Source organism: Bombyx mori, chromosome 11, assembly GCF_030269925.1.
Source record: "Bombyx mori chromosome 11, ASM3026992v2".
NCBI classification, from domain to species: domain Eukaryota; kingdom Metazoa; phylum Arthropoda; class Insecta; order Lepidoptera; family Bombycidae; genus Bombyx; species Bombyx mori.
In genome coordinates, this window is record NC_085117.1 from 11,895,439 (window position 1) to 11,917,365 (window position 21,927).

Consider the following 21,927-nt stretch of genomic DNA (forward strand, 5'->3'; position numbering starts at 1 on the left):
GTAGAAGGTCGCAGTGATAGGTGGGTACAGTCCCACCACCTCTTGCCAGCAATAATAACAAAAAATTATCTGACTTTAAATTCTTTGCTAAAATAAATACACTACGTGACTTTTTATGAATAAGTTACATTCAGTAATACATCAGTGTCCACTCTGCGAGAATATATTTAAAATTAAGTTATACAATAGAGGTATGTCGTAATATGGTTTAGGTATCAGTAGTTGCTGTTACATTCAAAGGCTGGCAATCTTGTCGCACTTCCTGAATTACTTCCTGTGACACCACGTAGGTATGTGTTACTAATAATAAATCAACTAAAATTAAATTTAATCTTGACTCCAGTAAACACATATTATTTTTTATATTATAAATACAAATAAAAAATTATGAGAGAACTACTTTTAAGATTTTAATAAATTTCTGTGCTTATTTGCAAAAATAGACTCGGGACGCTTCAGAAACTTCACTGTATATGCAGAAGGAAGCCGTGAGCTCAAAAACGGGCTATTAATGCAGACAGGTGATTACGTTCACGTAAGCCACGTACATACAGCACGGTTTGGCTCGGTGCGGCAAGTGTAACTCCGGGTCTACACTCGCGTGTGACGTCGCGCCGTGAATTCACGCCGTGAATAAACACCGTGATCCGCGCGAGAGCTGTTTCTCTCCACACTCGTAAAGCTTAACGGTCTTGTTCTTTTCAGTTAACGTTGGCGTGTCGCAAGCCCTTTATCGCGGGCCAAAAAACCGACACTGATCGGGGAACGGTGCGTACGCGAACGAGAAGGCGTGAACAACATCTACACTCGTCATTCGTTGTGCGTTCGCGTCGCGAGTGTAGAGCCGGCATTATAATAATGCGTCGGTGCCGGTCGGCGCGCTGAGTCACGCGCCCGCTGTCTGCCATTGTTTGGCGCTAGCTGCGCCGACCGCGGTGCGAACTAGGCCCGCGCCCTCGCCCCGACCTTGTCTCCGACACGGATTTATTGATGCGTCACCACGAGACACGCCGCCAGACTCGAAACTGTTCATTCTAGTTGTTCGAGTTACGAGCGAGTTTGTAGAAGCGTAACCGATTAAAGTAGCGGTGTCTCAGCTTCATCGCCGGTTTATTGCATTAGATAAATCATTAAAATATCGTTTCTTAACTATTACGTCGCTTCCCACCAAATAGTCCAGAGTGTTTCTTCAAGAAGTTTCTTCAGCTTTGAGTCGACCATTTTGAATTAATCAAAATAATATAATTATTATAAATCGGATGACATTTAACATTAAACAAAAAAAACTTGAAATAAATTATATTACCGGTTCTAATAAGAGCTACAGTCCTGAGAGACTGGTGAAATAAACTCAACTACATTTTCTAACACATTGCAATTCCTGAACGCGACAACCCTAGGGCAGGTTTTTCAAGCTGAGAAGCGATCCATTAAAAGCCTTACCTTATATTGACTGTATAATTTACTTGTCGTCTTTGTATTTTAATGATGATGCACTCATTTTAAAATTTTAAGTACAGAAAAAAGATTGTAAAACTTTATGAAAAATACCATTGCTTTGTACATACATATATAAATACTGAAGAAAACTACAAAACTGTTGTGTCAACGATCACAAAAAATGTATTGCATATATGTACAGTCATATATTATCGACGTCATATATATGAATAAATAAAGTTGACGACGTAACAAACACAAGCCGGCAAAGTACGTTATTAGGAGTGAAATGACGACACGAAACATAACAAATCCCGCAACACATGGTAGGCGCCAGACGTCTAGACGGTGTGTCGCGTCTGAAGGCTCTTCAGGAAGGCCGGCCCGCGCCAGACGCCCGGTTCCTGCGCCCAAACACCTAGCCGCCTCTCACGTCAATTACGCAACTACGCGTACGCAAATGCGCTACCAATTCAGAACTGCATATACTTGCTCTACGTTGTTTTCTTGGGCATTCCATTTATGAATGGTATTAACTTACAAATCTTGGCTGAATATATTATATAATGAGTTTCTGTTTGAGTTCTAGAAATAGAGATAAGAAGTTATACGCGGTAATTTATAATCTTTGATTTGTTAAAGTAGCACTTTTATTTCTGTTATAACTAAACACAGGTAAACAAGTATAAAAATTTATAACAAATTTTCAGTTTGAACAATCTAGTTTTTTATAATCTCACCACTTTTTGACTCCTCGGCTACGGCTGTTGGGCGAAATATTTAGTTTAGGCACGGAATATGACTTATTATCTTGCCTTGTAAGAGACGAGTAAACATTTGTGAAACACAAGGCTATATACATAATATATACATATTATAATGTATGTATGTTTAAAAAAATACATTTAAATCACAAATACCACAGTGTCTCAAGACGAAAGTCTTTGACCGGTGTGTATTGCCAGTGATGACATATGGCACTGAGACGTGGTCGCTCACAATGGGGCTTATGAGAAGGCTCAAGGTCACCCAAAGAGCAATGGAGAGGGCTATGCTCGGAGTTTCCCTGCGAGATCAAATCAGAAATGAGGAGATTCGCAGGAAAACCATGGTAACCGACATAGCCCAAAGGATTGCGACACTGAAGTGGCAGTGGGCAGGACACATTGCTCGCGGAACGGATGGCCGTTGGGGCCAGAAGGTTCTTGAGTAGCGACCGCGTACTGGAAGACGTAGCGTGGGTAGGCCTCCCAAAAGGTGAGCCGACGACCTATTGAAGTTCGCGGGGATCCGCTGGATGCAGGCAGCGCAGGACCGGTCTTTGTGGCGAGGCTTGGGGGAGGCCTATGTCCAGCAGTGGACGTCCATGGGCTGATAGAATAGAATAGAAAAATGTTTAAAAAAATGGCTTTGAATAAATTTCAATTATGTGTTATCTAAATTTGATTCTTTTGGTCAACAAGATTGCCGACCACTAGTGTAGACGAGTGAACGACCTCACGGCCCAGCTGATGTTAAGTAACTCTCGGAACCAATAGACATCACGACAAAATTCACCACCCAAATTGGGACTTGCGGTCTATGTTTCAATTGTATTGTAATGAAGCAGATTATACCTTTTGCGGGTTTTATCTTTATTGCACGGTGTTATTTCAACATTCTGGAAATCATTCATGGACATGACTTAAGTAGATAATTCATAGGAAGCATCGGTACCCACCTGATACCGGCTTAGTCGCCTCGCACAGTACTTAGCGTCTTTTTCTTTAAGCCACGAAAACTTCGGAAAGTCTTCAGTATTCGAATGATTTGGACGTTAAAGCCAAATTGGCTTCTAAAATGTTAGTCCTAAACAAAAGCGGCACCTCACTCCTGGACTGTAAATAGGTGCTCAATATTCAAACATAGGACTTGTATCAGCTGCCTCTATTTATGTTCATAAAAAGAGCCTTTACGCAGTCAATGGTGAAAGAGTATTTACACAATAAATGATATTTTAAAATTAGATAATTTAAAAAAACCTGATAATTTAAAAGGTTCCGTAGTGACTACTGCAGCGACTGTTTCCACAATACATCTTCAGAGAACATTTTTGTTAGGTACCTTTAAATTTTTTTGGATGCAAGAATTGCTGTTAATTCGAAGGACTTTTTAGCTTCACCAGAGCGGATATATGAACTCAAGGGCACAGCTAGGAGCGAGAAGTAGGTATATATAGCTTTCAGAGCGCCTCCGAGGGAGGTCTGACAATTCGAATATCTGAACCTACCACCAGATTAAAAATGGCGCCTCGTTGTGAATATCCTCAGCGGGCTGATGCTATGGGTCCAGTGGCACAGTTCTCTGGCGGATACATCAGGACGTGTCTAAGGGAACGCTGACGACTTGCATGAGAGGGGTCAGAGGTGTAGTCAGTAAGTGTCGCATTTTTGCATGAGCCACGACGCGTATCTATCTGCCTTCAAGGGTAATAGATAAAAAAAAACAAAATTTGAACCAGGGGCGAACACACAAAGAAAAAACGTTTTTGTAGGCGGTAAGGTAAGACGCCCAACGATCATGCGACACTGTCATGGATCGATCTTTGAGCGGATACCGCTCCTAAGTAATTAGCTAATTCCGCACATACTTAATATATGTTTACGAACAACTGCCACGGTGAAGTAATGACATTTTCTAATAATAAGAAAATAGTTTTTTTTTTTTTTTTTACGATATAGTTTACTGGTCGCGTGTCATCTACCTGTATGGGTTGGTACCATCATTCTGCCCATTTTCCAAAGAGGATTTTAGAGGCGCTTTTAAAAGGTCATGACTTTACCATCGATTTACCACCGCTAAAATAACGGACAAGAAGCACAGAGTCTGCGTTTAGCGCGTGAGAATTATACAATTCAAACACGATTACCATTATATCGAATTACATTGGAGGTGATTCTCTCTTTTGTAACCGTTTAGCAACAGACGAAACTACGCTTATGAAAGATCATTTTCACGTTTCCATTCTGTGTCTTGACTAAAATTTCGATCAGATTGTGGTTTTTTTAGGCATAGATTATTATCTAACGCAATGCACTTTACTCAATCATCGACGCATTAGGAAAGACAGAAACAGACCGAATAAAAACTGTTTGCTTAGAGAGGATAAATATCTTCGGAATTACTTTTTCGTTGTGCAGCGGTGCATTCATTTCAAACTTTATGTAAAATCGTAAAACTCTAAAAACACGATGTTTTATGAGTTTTTCTCGTCACGTAAGTAACATACGTTGAATATGCATAGCGCAAATACAGGGTAAGTACTTTAGGATTATGGCTGCATTGCGACGTCAATGTACGGATTATTCGAGAAGATTGAATTGATGTAATAGACTAAGAGCCAGACAGATGAGAAATTCATTAAAGATAGCCATATTTAAATATAGTCAGGTAATTGTTCTATCAAAGTGATTTCGTTTTCATATCAAGCAGACCGCGCTACACTAGTCCACTTTTTTGGAAATTGGATTTAATTTTTGTACGCTATGTATGCGCGCACAGCGGTCGGTCCCACGTACGCCTTTCACGGATTTAGGAGAATTGCACGACAGTTCTAATAACGACAAACTGCCTTTTTAAGACGGTTTTATTAGCTTGACCTGTATCTACCTAACGGAATCTTTCTACGTAATTTTCACTAACTCCAAAACGTCCGGTTAACTTGAAAATTTACGCACGTATCAACGACCATTCACCTACACCTGCAAAAAAATAATATTACTTTGGTCTAATGCAGCTTTTTTCACCTTTTACTTAGTGACGCAATAACATTGTCTTTAGAAATTTGCGATACCCTTACTTATACGAGTATGTAAAATTTTTATAGATGAAATTATGTTAGTTACAGTTCTGAAGTGTTCTTAAAATATGTATTAAAACTGTATTTACGGTCAAATAACAATTAATACACACCGAATATTTCAGCATCGACATGAAATCGCTTTTTTTAGTTTACCAAAATTTTTTGAAGAAATCAAACCCTGAGTTGGACTGATGTCTTGGTCAAAATAGCTGGTAAAGACTGGGTGCGAAATGCAAGAAGCCAAAATAATGGAGTGCATATGAAGAGACCTACACTCAGCATGGGTAGACAGACCCAGGTTGAAGAAGAGAAAATCTTAAGTTATGAAAGATATCTAAAAAACTCAAGTTAAACAGGACTATATCATACAGATCGCGAATTAAATGCTGATTTTAGATATGTAACTAACTATTTACGTAAGTGTTGTAAACAGGCCGTAAACAGACAGTTCGTAAAGATGAAGCGGTTATAAACTACTGCACCGAAGTGAACGGACAATCCTGTGGTTTTACTAACAATAAATTAAGTTAATGAGTTATGTTGGCTTGGATCCGTGCTAAAGCGCCTCTCGCATTTTATCAAGACGTTGGTCGGACGCGTCAAATTCATTGCGTGTTATGCAAAAAATTCAAATTTTTAATCGATCTTTAGTGATTTCTTGTTAGAGATTAACACATTTATATTTCCACCTGTATGTCATCTATTACTATTCCAATACGTTCTGTACACATTCGTTTGAATGATTTTATTTACATGCAGGACGAACGAACATTGGCAGCTCTGGTTACAAAGACCGCGGGGGCGATGTACCGATGTTGCATCGATGGCCCACGGTGCACAATGCACCCGCAGTCTGTCCCCTGTCGCACCCGCTGGCCGTTGCCACTGACTTCACGATCATTTACCAACCGCCACCTTTGTGTTGTATTCACACAATAATATTATTTATAATATTTCGAAATCACAAAGAAATATTTGCAATTGTTTTACATCGTCTCCTTTAAGCAAATTAATTATTGCTATATTTAGCTTAGGCCAAATTATTGATTTCATTATATATAATAGTAATGTTTCATTTGAAAAGTTAATATTCGATTATGTCTCTACGTCAAAAACTGTTGTACAGGGTATAGGTATTAACATTAGGTATACGTATTAATATAGGACCTCTTGTGAGTCCGTGCGGATACCACCACTCTGCCTATTTCTGCCGTGAAGCAGTAATGCGTTTCGGTTTGAAGGGTAGGGCAGCCGTTGTAACTATACTTGAGACCTTAGAACTTATATCTCAAGGTGGGTGGCGCATTTACGTCGTAGATGTCTATGGGATCCAGTAACCATTTAACATCAGGTGGGCTGTGAGCTCGTCCAACCGTCTAGGCAATAAAATTTTTTTTTAACATGTTCTAGTATTTTCTAAACCAGCAATCTAAATCGAAGCCCTCCATCCCGTATCGCATTGATCACCCTTGTCAGCTATTTTCTAAACGTGTTTCATTGTGTACCGTGAAGAAAAGGTTACGCAATGAAAATTTCTAGATTGCAATTTTGTTTACTTTTCGTATCGCACTCGCCTAGTTGTGCTGGGTGTATTATTTGAATACGCTCTATGGAAAAGTGATATTTCTTGTTTAATAAGCTTCTGAGATGAGATATCATTTTGTTCCTAGCAATTCACTACACAAAATCCAAAGCAAGCGAAAGCAAAGTTGATACTCTGTACCCTTGTGAATGAACAAAGAATATTTATAAGCTCGTCGCCAGTAAGATGGAAGTCCTGTTTGCGCAGTGCCGCGTGAAAATGTGGCGTGAGTGACCGGATGCCGGCTAAAACACAGAGCTTGTTCAGGCGTTGGTCAGCCGCAGTCATCCTGCCTTCGTAGTATCGTTTTTTTTTACTTAAGTTTTATTATATTATGTACTAGCTGTACCCGTTCGCTTCGGTGGGCATTTAAAATTTACATTATTATTTCTCATCCCCACAAAGATTATCCACATTAGATTACAAAGATTTTGACGAGACTTTCACTGATAGGTAGCTGATGATATAAGGAGTAACTTAGGCTACTTTTTTTAAGACTAGCTTCGCCCTGCGGCGTCACCTGCGGCACGACAATAACCGCGGGTAATATCGCGGGTCTCAGCTATCAATAATAAAATTATAAAGAGGAAAGATTTGTTTGTTTGTTTGTTTCGAATAGGCTCCGAAACTACTGGACCGATTTGAAAAATTCTTTTTCCATTAGAAGCCGACATTGTCCCTGATGAACATAGGCTACTTTTTTTTATTTTATTTTTTATTTTATTTTTTTGTTTTATGTGTGTTTTAATGTTTCCGAAGCGAAGCGAGGGCGGGTCGCTAGTTAATAATAAAATTTAATGTTTTCGAAGCGAAGCGAAGGTGGGTCGCTAGTAATAAATAACATGGTAGAATATAAGAATGAAACAAGTAAATAGTAGTTGTTTCAATTTACGAGTATGTACTTATCACACTTTAAAACCAAACCTTATTTATTAAATTTAATTCCACTTGGTTGTATATAATATGAGATAAGTTCATATTGTATAAAATTACAGTAAGTACAATTTTTGTCATATGCAGCAGCAAAGTTTGATAAGAAACGTCATTTCTAAGAAATAAATATTTACAGAATGCCCATACTTGATTACAGTATAATACGCACGATTCTCATACGTTCTACGATATACATATATTGTGTGCTTTGTTGGTGTGTATTTTCATCACAGCCAAGTTTCGCACTGTAATAACGGCCCCTCACTTGATTTTTCATTATGATATAGCGGTAGTACACATCGCCATAATTTACATAAATTTATCTATTCGGTAGAACAACACAAAATATAGTGAAGTGCTGGAAATTAGCCAAACTGATTTCGGCTTGGGTAAACAGGAAGAATAAACACTAGCCATTTATGATCCAGCCATTGTATTATACCTATATATACGGGTCACGGTCATATTTTAGTTTGTTCCGTCTCTTTTCCGGGCTCTAGTTATGAAGTGGAAGTTAAATATGAGATGTTCTGTACATCTAGGCTCAGTCTAGACGAGATAGAATGGGATTAGGAAGAACAGCGAGGTAGGAGTGGTTTAGTGGATCTTTCCCAATTTACCACGCATCTGCACGTGGACTGATGATTCAGCTATTCAATATACCGCTACCAAAGAGGTTATACATACTACGAAAGATTTACGGTCAATTATCGCTATTTCGATAAAGCGGCACAAAACGAGAACCCTCTCATCCTGGCCGCCGTTAACTATATACTCGATTCTGCGGACCGAATGGTAAACAGTCGACGTTGCCCAAAACACGTTATTTCGGATCCTCCCGAACTCCCCACTAACGGTGCTCTTAGATACCTCAAGCACCGGTCATCGTTCTCGTCGAACTCGTCGTTTGCGACGAAGGGCTCGGCGAGTAAATTAACCCACAGACACAGCCCACTGAGTTTCTCTCCGGATCTTCTCAGTGGATCGCGTTTCCGATCCGGTGATAGATTCTGCAAAGCACGGTTCTTGCTAGGGCTCGTGTTAGCAACGTCGTCAGGTTTGAACCCCGTGAAATCACTTACTCGCTCGGTGACGCTGATATGGTCTATCAAGATCATCAGCTAGGGTAGGGAAAAAAAAGAAGTAAATTATCATCGGATTACAATGATGCTTTAGTTTGTTGTTATGTTCCGAATCAGCATTTTTAGCAATTTATGTGTAATTCATGAGTCGTAGTCATATTCAACATTATTGAAAGGATGTGATAATAGATAGCACTAAATTGCCTCTTACCCACTGCCTCTTACCTCCTTAGGCTACCAACGATTAAGACAGGAAAAAGAAAGGCTATATTTACGAATGTTGCATTTATACCTAATTTGGCTAAAACGAGTCAAATAAACTTAAACACGAAAATTTAAGTTTAATAAATATAACGCATTTGGATTATTGAAACAAAGGAATAGAAATAAATTAGTATTTAAATACATTTATAATTCTAGTAACAACTAATATATGTTTCAGAAATGGTGGGTGAGTAGTTAAGGTGGGAAAATGAAAAGAAATATTATAATTTTGCAAGAATTTTAGAAGTTTATTATGACTTTTTAATTTAAGTTTTACAAATATTATAAGGCTTAGAAATGGCTTTCTTAATAAAAAAAATCACTTAATTTATAATTACAAGCCTTTCATCCGTTACTTTTTTATCAAATTATTTGATGCTAGTCCTAATGAATTCCAAGGCGTCGTCTATAATTTTCAAAGTTTCTTTTGTTTTTTCCGTCAGCGCAGATACGTTGTCAATAGAAGACTTCGGTACTTCATTCTGTAGCGAATCCAAAATTTCAATTTCTCTTTGTACTTTATAAGCCACATTTTCCTTTAGCGGCTGTAATTTGGCTAAGTAATTTTCAACAGTTTTTTCGTCATCCAATAATTTAAAAATGGATTTAAAATTTTCTTCGTCCTGTCCTTTGATCACATCTTCTATCTCTAAGATTTTCTGATGTAGCAGTTTTTCAATAATTTTTTTAGGAGGTTCGGTATTTGGTTTATCGTTTAAATTATTCACGTCGGGTATAGGGCCAATCTTGAAGGCAGCTGAAACAAATTAAAATTGTGTGATAGTAATACAAATTTAATAGATTGCCATAACAGTGTAAAGAAATAGAAAACAAACCTCGCCTGATAATATGGTTTTCGTGACAATGAAGACAGTAGTCTCTGTATTTAGTTACCATTTTATCTAGGTCGACTAATTTGGAATTAATATGAAAATTATTTTGTTTTATTAGTTGTAGCTCATCAGATATTTTAGAATCTTGAATATAATTCGAAAAGTGGACATAGTTATCTTGAAGACCCAATATGTCATGCATTGTAACTCCGAACCTTTCTACCGCCGCCTCTTTAAGTTTTGTTGAAAACTGTGTGCTTTTCTCTTCAATATTTTTTACATTTTCCTCACGTATTTTATTCAATTCAGCGATAAATGTTGGTTGAAATTCTGTCATCGTTTCCATTATTACTTTATTTATTTCGTTATAAGTAGAACAGTAAAACTTCTCGTCTTTTGTGATCTGTTGTCTATTGCTCAGCATTCCTTAAATGTTAATTATAAGTTATGGTCAATACATTTTTGTGATGGTGTATTATTTGTGTAGATATTGATTACATTATTCAAATTCTTTAATAATTTGATGAAGACAGAGAAAAATCGAATTTAATGTTTACTTAATTGTTTGACTGCTTAGATCGCGAAAAGTATGGCTTAAGGTTTTTTTACGAGAAATACAATAGAACTATTAAGGTTCGTAAAAAAATTTGATAAATAAAGTTGTAACATAGGCATATCGAAATGATAAACCAATTTGATAAAATTATTGTCGTTTCGTTTTCCTCCCCACTAGGAAAATAAAATATTTTATGCACGCATTAAGGATATGTACTCACTGTTTTGAACTCCTGTCAATTCACAGTTCGATTCACACAAAATCTTTAATTTCCCTAAATTGGAAATATACTTATTCGTTTCGTTTAGTGCAGCATTGAAATCCCGTTCTAACGAAGGAAACTGTTTCAATAAAAGTACAGTTTTGTTAACCAAAGGTTCAAGTTTAGCTCGCCCCTGTACCATGTCATCCAAAATATGAATCAAATGACGAGGACTATTTTCAAATCTATCTTCGATGACTTTGTATTTTTCTTGAAAACTTTTCAGTATAATTGATGTGTTACGGAAGTTGCTGTCATTCAAGGATTTTTGAATATTCATATCTAATTCCTTATGATTGATGATTGATTTCAGGTCACTTTCGCTGTAAGCACTTTCACCGGGCCCACATTCTTCAATTTTGTGTTCACCTTGCAAAGATTGGAATGTCAATGTTAAAGTTAATTTTGTTCAAATGCGAGTTTTCTTTACACAATACCATTATAATACATATCAAAATGTTAGTATCACCGAAAATCATCATCAAAAGCACACTCGTCCTGCTGGACATAATATGCTTCTCCTAATAGGGACAATTTCTACTTCTTGTTGACCATTCCTAAGTCCTGGTTCCATTTGGTCTTCATCTAATAAATGTAACGTAAATGCCGCCATCCACCTTGAGATATGAGTTCTAGGTACAGTTAAATGATTCCTTTGTATTGTGATTATTGTGAAAATTACATAAAGACATCCATTTTATCAGGTTTCAGAAATGATAAAATGATAATCATAACACATTAAGATAAAACCATAACCATAATATGTTCATATATACATAATACGAGTATACCTGATCATAAACCTAAATGCTATTCAATATGTAATTTGATAACATACAGCAAGGAGCTAATGCGCCTGAGACTATGATATCTGCAATCTGAAATGTAGTCGAAAAGTTGAAGAAAATCACAGATTTCAAAATCGAATTATTCGCTGTACATTAAACGTTGTACTTAAAACGCTGTACATTATTACATTTTAAACGAAGAGAAAGAAGATTTTACTTAAGACATTTATTTACCAAGTATTATAATTACACAATTAATAGATATCGATAAGTATAGATTTTAAGAAGTAGTTAGTACCTAACGGGTTTTTTGTTGAAGCGAATAAACAGACAAGCTTCCGACCCATCTGATTTTTACCAGTTACCGGAGCCCACAGACATAAATACAGGCAGACAGTTTGAAATATGATTCTGAATCGCATACGAATAACGGCTGCCGTATCCTTCATACAAGATCCTTTGATAGTTTTACGGCAATGAGATGCCTAAAATTTGTCATAATTCGGCTGTACACCTTTTACTGTGTCTGGAGATTAAGGTGCTGGTTATGTATGCATTTGTTGAGGGGCCCGAGCATCGTCTAACTCCTAGAGGCGGCTTAAGGCGGCTTATGGCTTTGGACTCCGAGGCAGACATCCTATTGCAACTAAACACTTACAGAAAAGGACGTAAAATGTTTATGATCGAAAAAAGCTACCGAAGAGTTACGTGGTCTATTCCATACAATTGAATAGTTGTTGTTTAAAATCATTAACGCCATTAGAATGTGACATGTCTAAGCTACGTGAGACTCGCGTTTCGAATACAGATTCTCCAGTCTAAAACGGGACTTATTACGCCTCAAGCCCAATTACAATTCATGAAAGGATGTTCAGAAAAAAATAACGTTGAATATTAGTTTACTTTAAACGCGATTAAGTCCCGTTTCAATTGTTAAATAAGAAAGGTATTTATGTTAACTTTTATGAATTGCTCAATCCTTCGATACATACCAAGTAAGCAGTAATGCGTTTCGGTTTGAAGGGTGGGGCAGCCGTTGTAACTGTACTGAGATCTTAGAACTTATATATATGTTAAGGTGGGTGGCGCAATTACGCTGTAGATGTCCATGGGCTCCAGTAACCACTTAACACCAGGTGGGCTGTGAGCTCGTCCACCCATCTAAGCAATAAAAACAAAAAGTTCCAAAATGCGATGAGTTTGAATATTGTGTGTGTATCAAAGATAAATTACAAAATGTTTTTCGTAGTTCATTGAAATTAGTTTGATCAACAGCAGCAGGTAATTTTTTGTTAATTTAAACATTAATTAATCTAGAGTAATCGAATATTAGTGGCTTCGTTTCTTTGTTTTTGTTCCGTGAGTTCGTTCATCGTTACTTGATTGGGCTAAAATTTTGTACAGCTATTTTTTGGTATTTGAGGACAAATTTGTCAGATTTATTATCTTTAGGATAGATAGCATGCGGGCTATTTCCAGAATTTCAACAAATGAGTGATCAACAATCATTACAATATGTAGTACTATTGGAAAATAAAATTGTACCTTCAGCTTCCTCAGGCGTTGTTATAAATGCTTCAGTGATTATGTCGAAAGTTTCGGTGGGCGTAACCCAATCCGTCGTCGTCGAAAATGGAGTAGTCGGTCGAATTTTCTCATTACTTTGATATGATTCTTTACGTTTAAACCAATCCTTTCTTTTTTTCGTAAAGACATTAGTAAATTAACTATGGAATAAAATTGAAAGAAGTATTAGTTTCGTTTGCATGTTCAGTAGTGAATAAAATAAGAATGTGAAATAAAAAAAAACGGCTTTTATAACATACAGTAAAATTTTAAACATTTACTAGTTATTCGTTCGTAGTATTTTAATAGATATTTACCGGAAACACGGAAATTCTTATAACTATTTTGAATACTTCTAGTAGATAAGAAAGGCATGTAAATGTAAAATATTTTTTATAATCAATTTTAGGTTAAATTCTAAAAAAAATATATACAGAATTGTTAGTTGTTTCTAGACCGTGAGTCATAAATCTGTGCGTATTAACATTGGTTAATGTTGTAATGATGTACGGGCACACAGACTAATTTTATTTTTGTTCACAGAAATCGATTTTTGATTTCTGTCTTTTTTATATTTTTATCATTGGGCTACGGGGAGCTAAAATATTGTAGGTACGTTGTAATAAATAGTATACTTAGTCTGGCCCCAAACACTGTTACAATTAAAAATAAACAAAATGTTACATTTGTATATACATACAATATACATTTTGATAATTTAAAAGAGAATAGGGTGGTAAAATCGAAACAACTACTGAAGCGGTACGCAAAGGGAGGTCATAGAAAATTTTCGTTTACGGATGAGAATTTTTTTACAATTGAGCAACATTTTAACAAACAAAATGACCGTATTTATGCTCAAAGCTCTAAGGAAGCTTCCCAATCAGTCGACAGAGTGCAACGTGGGCACTATCCGACTTCATGGATGGATTGGTGGGGTATTAGCTATGAAGGAGTGACTGAGCCATACTTTTGTGAAAAAGGTATCAAAACATCGGCACAAGTGTATCAAGATACCATTCTTGAAAGGGTAATGAAGCCCCTTAACAACACCATGTTTAATAATCAAGAATGGTCCTTCCAGCAAGAGTCGGCGCCAGGTCATAAAGCTCGGTCTACGCAGTCTTGGTTGGAAACGAACGTTTCGGATTTCATCAGAGCTGAAGACTGGCCGTCGTCTAGTCGCGATCTTAATCCGCTGGATTATGATTTATGGTCAGTTTTAGAGAGTACGGCTTGCTCTAAACGCCATGATAATTTGGAGTCCCTAAAACAATTCGTACGATTGGCAGTGAAACATTTTCTGTATTGCAGCCAATAGAGACAACTTCGAATAAGCTTTTTATACTTTAAATTGTTTTATATTTATGTATTAGACTAACACACTGTAAAAGTAATAAATGTTATTTGCAATAGAATTTTATTTTTTCCTTTGTCTCAGTATTTATGGCAAGACTAGGTATTTCGTTGTAAATTCAATTAAATTAAATACATAATTAACAATAAGTCACAGATAAAAGTAACCATGTGAAGACTGGTCATGATTCGTCTAACCAAAGGTAACGAGGTATTTTTTTTAATAAATTTAATAAGTCCGACGTTTACCGCCATTTTGTACCTATGACTGCATGAAAATTACATGCGCATATGTAAGCGGGGACGTGTCCTTAGTCTGAAGTGGCGATGGTTCAAGGTGTCAAATGAATGCAACTGACCCGCACGCTTGCAGTGCGTTATATCGTTCGTCTAGAGGGCAAATTCTAAATTAAAAAAAGTCTTCGAAAACTACTTACCATAAATTTTGATTGATCAAAATTTCATCGATAGCTCAACGATTAGTTAAAGTCACTACCCAGCTTCTGTGAGTATGTGGTTGGTAGCCATCATACAACGCAAGATAATTGACAGATGCCTGAATCTCGCTTACGACATTTTCAAGACAAGCTTACATATATACAAGTTCCGAACAACAACATTTGGACCGTCGGTCTACCGAGCAAATATCACCCACTCGGTGGAAGATCTTCCCCCCGTCTTTAAGCCTTCCAAAAAACCCAAAAGTACATTAATAAGAGACGAATTTAGATTTCCTGTCCGAATTTTCCTACCTTTATTGCTCGCAAGGCGTAATATATGAACTCGATAACCATTGGGACCCATTCTGGTTCTATCGTGATTTCTCCCTAGTATTAGATATATTTGTCCAATTCAAACTCCAGTATAAACTGGATTATTTTCCATGGACATATTTTCTTCACTTCAACATGTTAAAAAATGTGTTCTCAGAGAACTATCTCTGAAGCGCCATAAATTATGGACTTACCGTGTGCTTACCGTAATAGGAATGCCTAATGGTTTAAATTACAAATACAGTTAAAACTACTTTTAATCTTGATTTAATTATAATCTCGCGTTTTTATACCGTTATTACCTATATTATTTCCGACGTTTCGTACACTGTATAGTTTTCGTGGTCACGAACGACTAACGTGTTATTCGTCAATATTTGAACATTGTGCGAAGATTAAAGCGCAAAAGTAGTTTTACCTTACGACTTGTGAAAATCAAATAAAATATGATACTATACAAAAACAGTACTAGATTAATATGTTATCAAGGCTCACAGGCACACCTATGAACACCTATGATTAGGTTTACGTTACCCAAAAAGTATCGATTGCAAATTTTAAAATAAAAGCTAACGGCACAAAAAAAGTCTACATAGTTAACGAAGATACTGTGAATCAATATGCAGGGTAATTTGATTTTTCATTTTATAAAACTTCAGTGATCCGTAAAACTTTTTGTAGAGAGCCCTTAAAAGAAATTAACAACGTCATTAACCAACAAAAATTTCTAGATTTAAATCAAGCTCTGTTAATTAATTCTAAGTTAATTCAAAATTAATGTAGCTTGCTAGATTGATCTTGAAAATTATTATATTATAGGTTACTAAGCTTTATATAGGAACACGTTTTATGATGAAAGGTTTTAAAAAGGATCGATTCTCTTAACTTCAATTTGCAGGTACATGGGTGCTCTGTAACCCAAAGCTTGATAAAACTTAAAAGAATCAAATTTTCTAAATAGGATTTCACAGATCAGATAAATTATATAAAATAGATTATATGTTATATCTTATATTCGAGCCTTGCAAATGACCATGACCGGTCGATTCTAATGTCATACACTGGACCTGTCGTTTCGTTTTTTTTACAAATATTTCGTTCAAATTACTGACTATAATTTAAGACCTTACAAATATTACAATATACTTAAAAGTAAAACGACACTACAAAAAAAAATCCGTGTATAACACGAGGGCTTTTACAGTCTGTAAGTTGTACGGATGAAAGAGAGGAAGGGCCAGTCTGGGTTTGGCGGGGACGTGGGGTCGGCGGCGTTCAAGGTGAAGGCCACCCCTGCCACCGTCATGAAACTAATCACCTCTACACACATTTGGTGCAGAAGGTGATACACACTGCTGCGCTGAAAACCTAATATGATACTTATTTTTATATTAATAAAATTCATCATCATGTATTTATTGCCTCTCAAATAGAAAACGCTTAGATTTTTACACGTAAATAAAAATATATATAAAAGAAAAAAACATAAGGAGCTAGCACAGCTGATGTTGTCCGAAGTGGATGCATTGAACAGCGCTGATTTTCAGTAACCCGTTCCCCTTTGGTGTTGTGCGGGATTTAATAGTCTAAAGTTTAAAAACTAGAAAAATCAAGGGAGAAAAAAACAAGAATCCAATGAGGAAGGTTTGGATATTGGACTATGAATATTTTTCAAAATGTTACCTATACACTCCGAAACGGCTGGACCGATTTCGATGTAATTTTCATAACGCAATATCAAACAAACCTTTTTCTTCGTTTATGCACTTCAATTGTCATATTCTAGTGGCAATTGGATTGAACTGTTTAGATTTTCCGACGTTTATGGCTTAATTAATTTATATAATTCAATCGTCTTTGGTAATTACACGAACTTTCACTCCAAAAATATATCTCATACAATAGAAACACGTTTGCCAATTGTAATCGATTAAATTTTTTTTTAGAAATGTGAGCAGAAACGATCTAAAAACTGTCATTCGAACTAGGACTTTTATCTACCATGCCTGATGCCACTAACTACTTCACCAAGGAGGAACTCAATATAAATATCTAAAACTTTTTTAAAGAGTTTTTCATAAACAGAATCCTTTGATATGGGTGTGATATTAGAATTATTACCTCAATACAAGTTACTACGAGTATTCTATATACATATATTTATATATACAATAATATTATAAGTATCATTTACTATATATGCATTATCTAGGTACTGGTTACTAGGTACTGGTGGTAGGATCTCTTGTGAGTCCGGACGGGTAGGTACCACCGCCTCGCCTATTTCTGCCGTGAAGCAGTAATGCGTATCGGTTTGAAGGGTGGGGTAGCCGTTGTCACTATACTGAGAATTTAGAACTTATATCTCAAGACGGATGGCGCATTTACGTTGTAGATGTCTATGGGCTCCAGTAACCACTTAACATCAGGTGGGCTGTGAGCTCGTCCACCCACCTAAGCAATAAAAAAAATTAGTAGCATTGTTTTTGTTGATGTGTTAACTTTTGTTGTATTCTTTGTGCAATCAAAACTGTTTTGTGTCTAACTGAACGCAACGGTCGTATGTCAAGTGAACCGTGAACACAGCGTGAAGGGCGGGCGGTACTACAGACCGGCTACAGAATATCCGGCATCCATCTTTATGACGACACAAATATACCTTCCTTTTCGCGCTTGTACGTTTCTTCATAAGAGTGACAAAGCGGCAATACATAGGATAATTGTGCTTATCGAATATAATGCACGTAAAGCTGGGCTGTGCAGACTATCTGTCGGCGCAGACAGAATGCAATTAAATGACGTCATAAGCCACCTTGTGCAAGGGGACGCTAATCACTCACTGCCGCCGCCTTAATTTTGTTTTGTGTAGCTACAGATATGCACTCGCCTCACGATACTGTCGGAGCCTAAAGATACTATCAGTAGATAGTTAATAAACAAATTTGAATCGTTGCCTAGTACATAAAACGCCCAATTTACTCGTAAACATATTACAGAGATATGACTATTTGTGCGGGCGCCAGTTTATTTAATCATGTCTTTCTGCTCCGAAGAATTCATTTGTTCCAGTTTGAAAGGTGAAACGACTCTTAGACTTTGGCCCTATGTTATGCGGGTAGCTGCATTCATTCATAGGCCCCGGTTGCTTTTAAAGCAGTTAGCCCATCTATGGAATTAAGAAACTTCTAATTACATATTATAATTATGTAGGCAAATCAGCATGATAAGATATGGAGGTATAGCCCGTGTACGGTACAGAAGGGAATCTCACCGTGAATCTCACAATTACGTTGCATGGACTAAGTTAGTCCTGTCTGCTGTTTAAGATTTTTATATTTATCGCTCAGAATTTCTGTATTCTGAGATTTATCGGCATTGAACTTGAGAAGACGAGAGCTAACTAGACGACTGTCTATCTCATCAAGTATTATTTTTGTAGTAGTCTGTAATATAATAGTAATGCAATAAAATGGTAATATGATTCATATAGTTAATTTCTTTCCTTAGATGATTATAGTCAAACTGCCGGTTGTATCGAAGAGATCGCTCTTAGGGATAAGACCACCATTTGTTCTTTTTGTGTTTAATCTTTTGCTTTTTTTTTATTCCTACAACAGATGGGCGATCTATCTGGTGGTAAGTGGTCACTAGAGTTACCACGTTACCTCGAAGTGAATCATGTTAATGCTACCACTCACTCACTTTGAGACTTGAGCTCTAAGTCTCAACTTTTACAAGATGGTGGGGCATAGTAACTATGTGCATATTTTTTGCGGGTTTGATCTTTATAAGCAATCTTTATAACGGCCGTCTGGTGTAGTGGTAAGTGACATGGTCACTACACAAGGGGGTCGCGGGTTCGAATCCCGCCAAGGGAAGATATTTGTATGATAAATATAAATGTCTTTTCCAGGGTTATGGATGTATATTAAATATATGTATGTGTATAATAAAAATCTTATATTTATTTCCGTTATCTGGTACCTGTAACACAAGTTCTTTACGAACTTAGCACGGGACCAGTTAACGTGGCGTGATTGTTAGTAAATATTTATTTATTTATAAAAAAAAAAAAAAAAAAAAAATATTCCTTCACCGTGAAAGTCATTTGTGTTGATTTTGTATTGGTGTACAATAGAGCATACTGTATTCTACTTTATTACGTATCCAAAGCGTTTAATATACACAGGTGTGTGAAGTTTATAAATGAAAAGAAAGTCAATCTTATCAATGACGAAACTTCAGCCACCTCTATCCTTATTTTAGAAACGTGGTCGTACACGAAGAAAGTAAATTAAGCACATCAAATATGATAAAATATAAATATTTTCGAAGCTATCGAAAAGTAAAAATAAAAAAAATTATAAATTTCCCTTTTAAATTCCAAGCTTTTAAGAGGATTACAGCGTTGACAAAGCTTCTAAAACTTCAATCACAAACCATATTCAGCTTACATAAGTAGTTATTTGCTTACAACTATGAGGGTGATATTATACGAACAGTTAACAAAGTAAATCTCATTTATTAGTTACATTATGAATAAACCCACACATATCTCGAATTGGAATAAACTATCAGCTTTCATAATATATATTTTGAAGTTAGCTTATTCAAATGAGAATTATTTTTTACCTTTCAAAATCTACTACAAATTCAGTTCACTTATCACAGATAATCCGTAGTTCGTATTGTCATTAGTGCCTTCGTAGGATTCTCCCGACCTTCATTGAAATGTCACTTTAACCCTTAACTTTACGTAAATATGAATGATATTAAATTGATTCAACAATACACGTGCTATGACAAGAGACAGACGCGACGGATATGAGGTCTTCCGCGGCGTTATCGGTCGGCACTTTTGTTAAATTAAAACGGATGAACGGTCTAAAGTGGAGCACTCCATAACTAACTGTTGGTGCGGAGACGTCTGCGAGCGATTACGGCAATCTAAGTTACGGGTTCCGTGAACGAATACGTCACGACATTAATAATATTTAACGCGAATAAAACTATTTTAGTTTTTCTTGTATGTCTTATCAATCAAGAGACATAGTATACCTTGCTTTAACGTAGTCTTTTATATTTTGGTTCGGCACTTTATGAGTCCGCACTGGCCGGTTCCACCGCCCTGTCTCAAACAACAATCACGGGCTATACTGGATAGCTGTTAGCTCAACGCAGCTTACGTCTAATATCTCAGGATGATTAGTTGCGTTTACGTTCAGGTGTCTATGAGCTTTGGTATCCACTAAACCCCAGGCCGGCCGTCACGTCGTCTGTTCAACAACGCTAATAAGAAAAATGCAAATTAAGGCCCCAGCAAGCATTTTATGATTCTTAACATATCTGACGTTAGTCCATTAAATTTCCACAATATTTACAAATCAATATAGAGGTTTGGTCGTGGGTATGAAAAGACAGTTTGTTGATAATTTACGATCTAATTGGTTTTTTAAATATTATTGACTCTGCTTAACATCATGTTGACCGTGAATTTCGTCAATTCATTTAAGCTAAGTGAGTAGAAAAACGCAGCTTTCCGAACTAACATTCCTTTTGATTAATTATTTTCCATTTTCCATGGAAACGCGAAGTAAAGTCGGCAGACGATAGAAAATAGGACGCGCCAGGCGTCGTGTGGGGTCGGACCCCCTCGCCTTGTTTCATAATGATTAAGGAACTTAACCCAAATACTTGAACAACAGCAAATTTAACGTACTAACTCTGTATTAAGAACACTGTGGTTTATATAGTCTTCCGAAACCTACACTTATTCCTAATCCATTATTATAAATACTGTGATAGGCATCGTTATATCATACTTTTAATATGTGCATTTAAAAATTACAAATCCAAAATATTCAGTATTGAGCGAACTCAATTTAAAAACGACTACACGTTATTCAATTTTATTGTGAACGTAATTTATACATCATAGGCTAGCACCAATGTACCTATGTACATAAATTTCCATAATGCAATTCGTCTAGACCAGACAGTGCGCCTCGCGACGTATGAGTGAATATTTCTTTCAGATACCTAACGATATAAAACATGTTTATTTCATTTCACTTTTGTTTTGATTTCTTTAACGACTACGAGTTTTATCATAAAGTTTTTGACGATTACTGTTTACTTTTATAATGCCAGTTAAAACAGAGAAGCTTTATATAGTAATTATATGATTTTTGTATACAGATAGATCCAGTGGGTAGGATTTAATTATCAAAATTAGAAATCCAAACATTATTAGGTGAAGTGTCACTGTCTAAAAATATTTATGTGGTTTTTAAGAAACCTTAGTTTGGCGGATATAAATAAAAATAATAACATACCTCCGTCATAGTGCGATATGCATTGGTATGTAACGTGATTCCATTCATAAAACCAAGCGGCAGGTCCTCGTGTTCATAATTTTATAACGGATTTGTGAAAACTTATAATTACTTCATCGTTCTTTCTCGACCGTTTCAACATAGCTGAGGATCGCGACTCTCACGATGTAGTGGATTGATTGACTCTCTTCATCGATATCTGTTACTAGCCAGATAGAGAGCGGTACTTCATCATAAATTTTGATTACTTATTACTTGTCCTCTATTTCAGATTGATCATTACCTTCAAAATATCAGTTAATAATAGTGTATGCCT

The 21,927-nt window shown here is 36.3% G+C and overlaps 1 protein-coding gene across 12 annotated transcripts in view; it reads right to left on the minus strand.

Annotated features, from left to right (window-relative positions):
- Window positions 1-21,927, minus strand: part of LOC101736633 (actin-binding protein WASF2) — a 129,808-nt gene that overhangs the window by 87,222 nt on the left and 20,659 nt on the right. For 6 of the 12 annotated variants that reach the window (XR_009974302.1, XR_009974301.1, XR_009974303.1 and 3 more), the window contains 4 exons: window positions 13,127-13,308; window positions 10,752-11,162; window positions 9,979-10,401; window positions 9,364-9,899 (listed from right to left, as the gene is read on the minus strand). Coding sequence is in view for 8 of the 12 variants with exons in the window: in XM_062671169.1 (XP_062527153.1) it covers window positions 9,511-9,899; window positions 9,979-10,401; window positions 10,752-11,073 (1,134 nt within the window). In the remaining 4 variants the exon portion in view is untranslated. Of the gene's footprint in view, window positions 1-9,363; window positions 9,900-9,978; window positions 10,402-10,751; window positions 11,163-13,126; window positions 13,309-14,940; window positions 17,000-17,023; window positions 17,388-19,908; window positions 20,223-21,927 lie in introns of those variants that run through there. The other 6 variants (XM_062671168.1, XM_062671167.1, XM_021351538.3 and 3 more) reach the window with 6 other exon arrangements.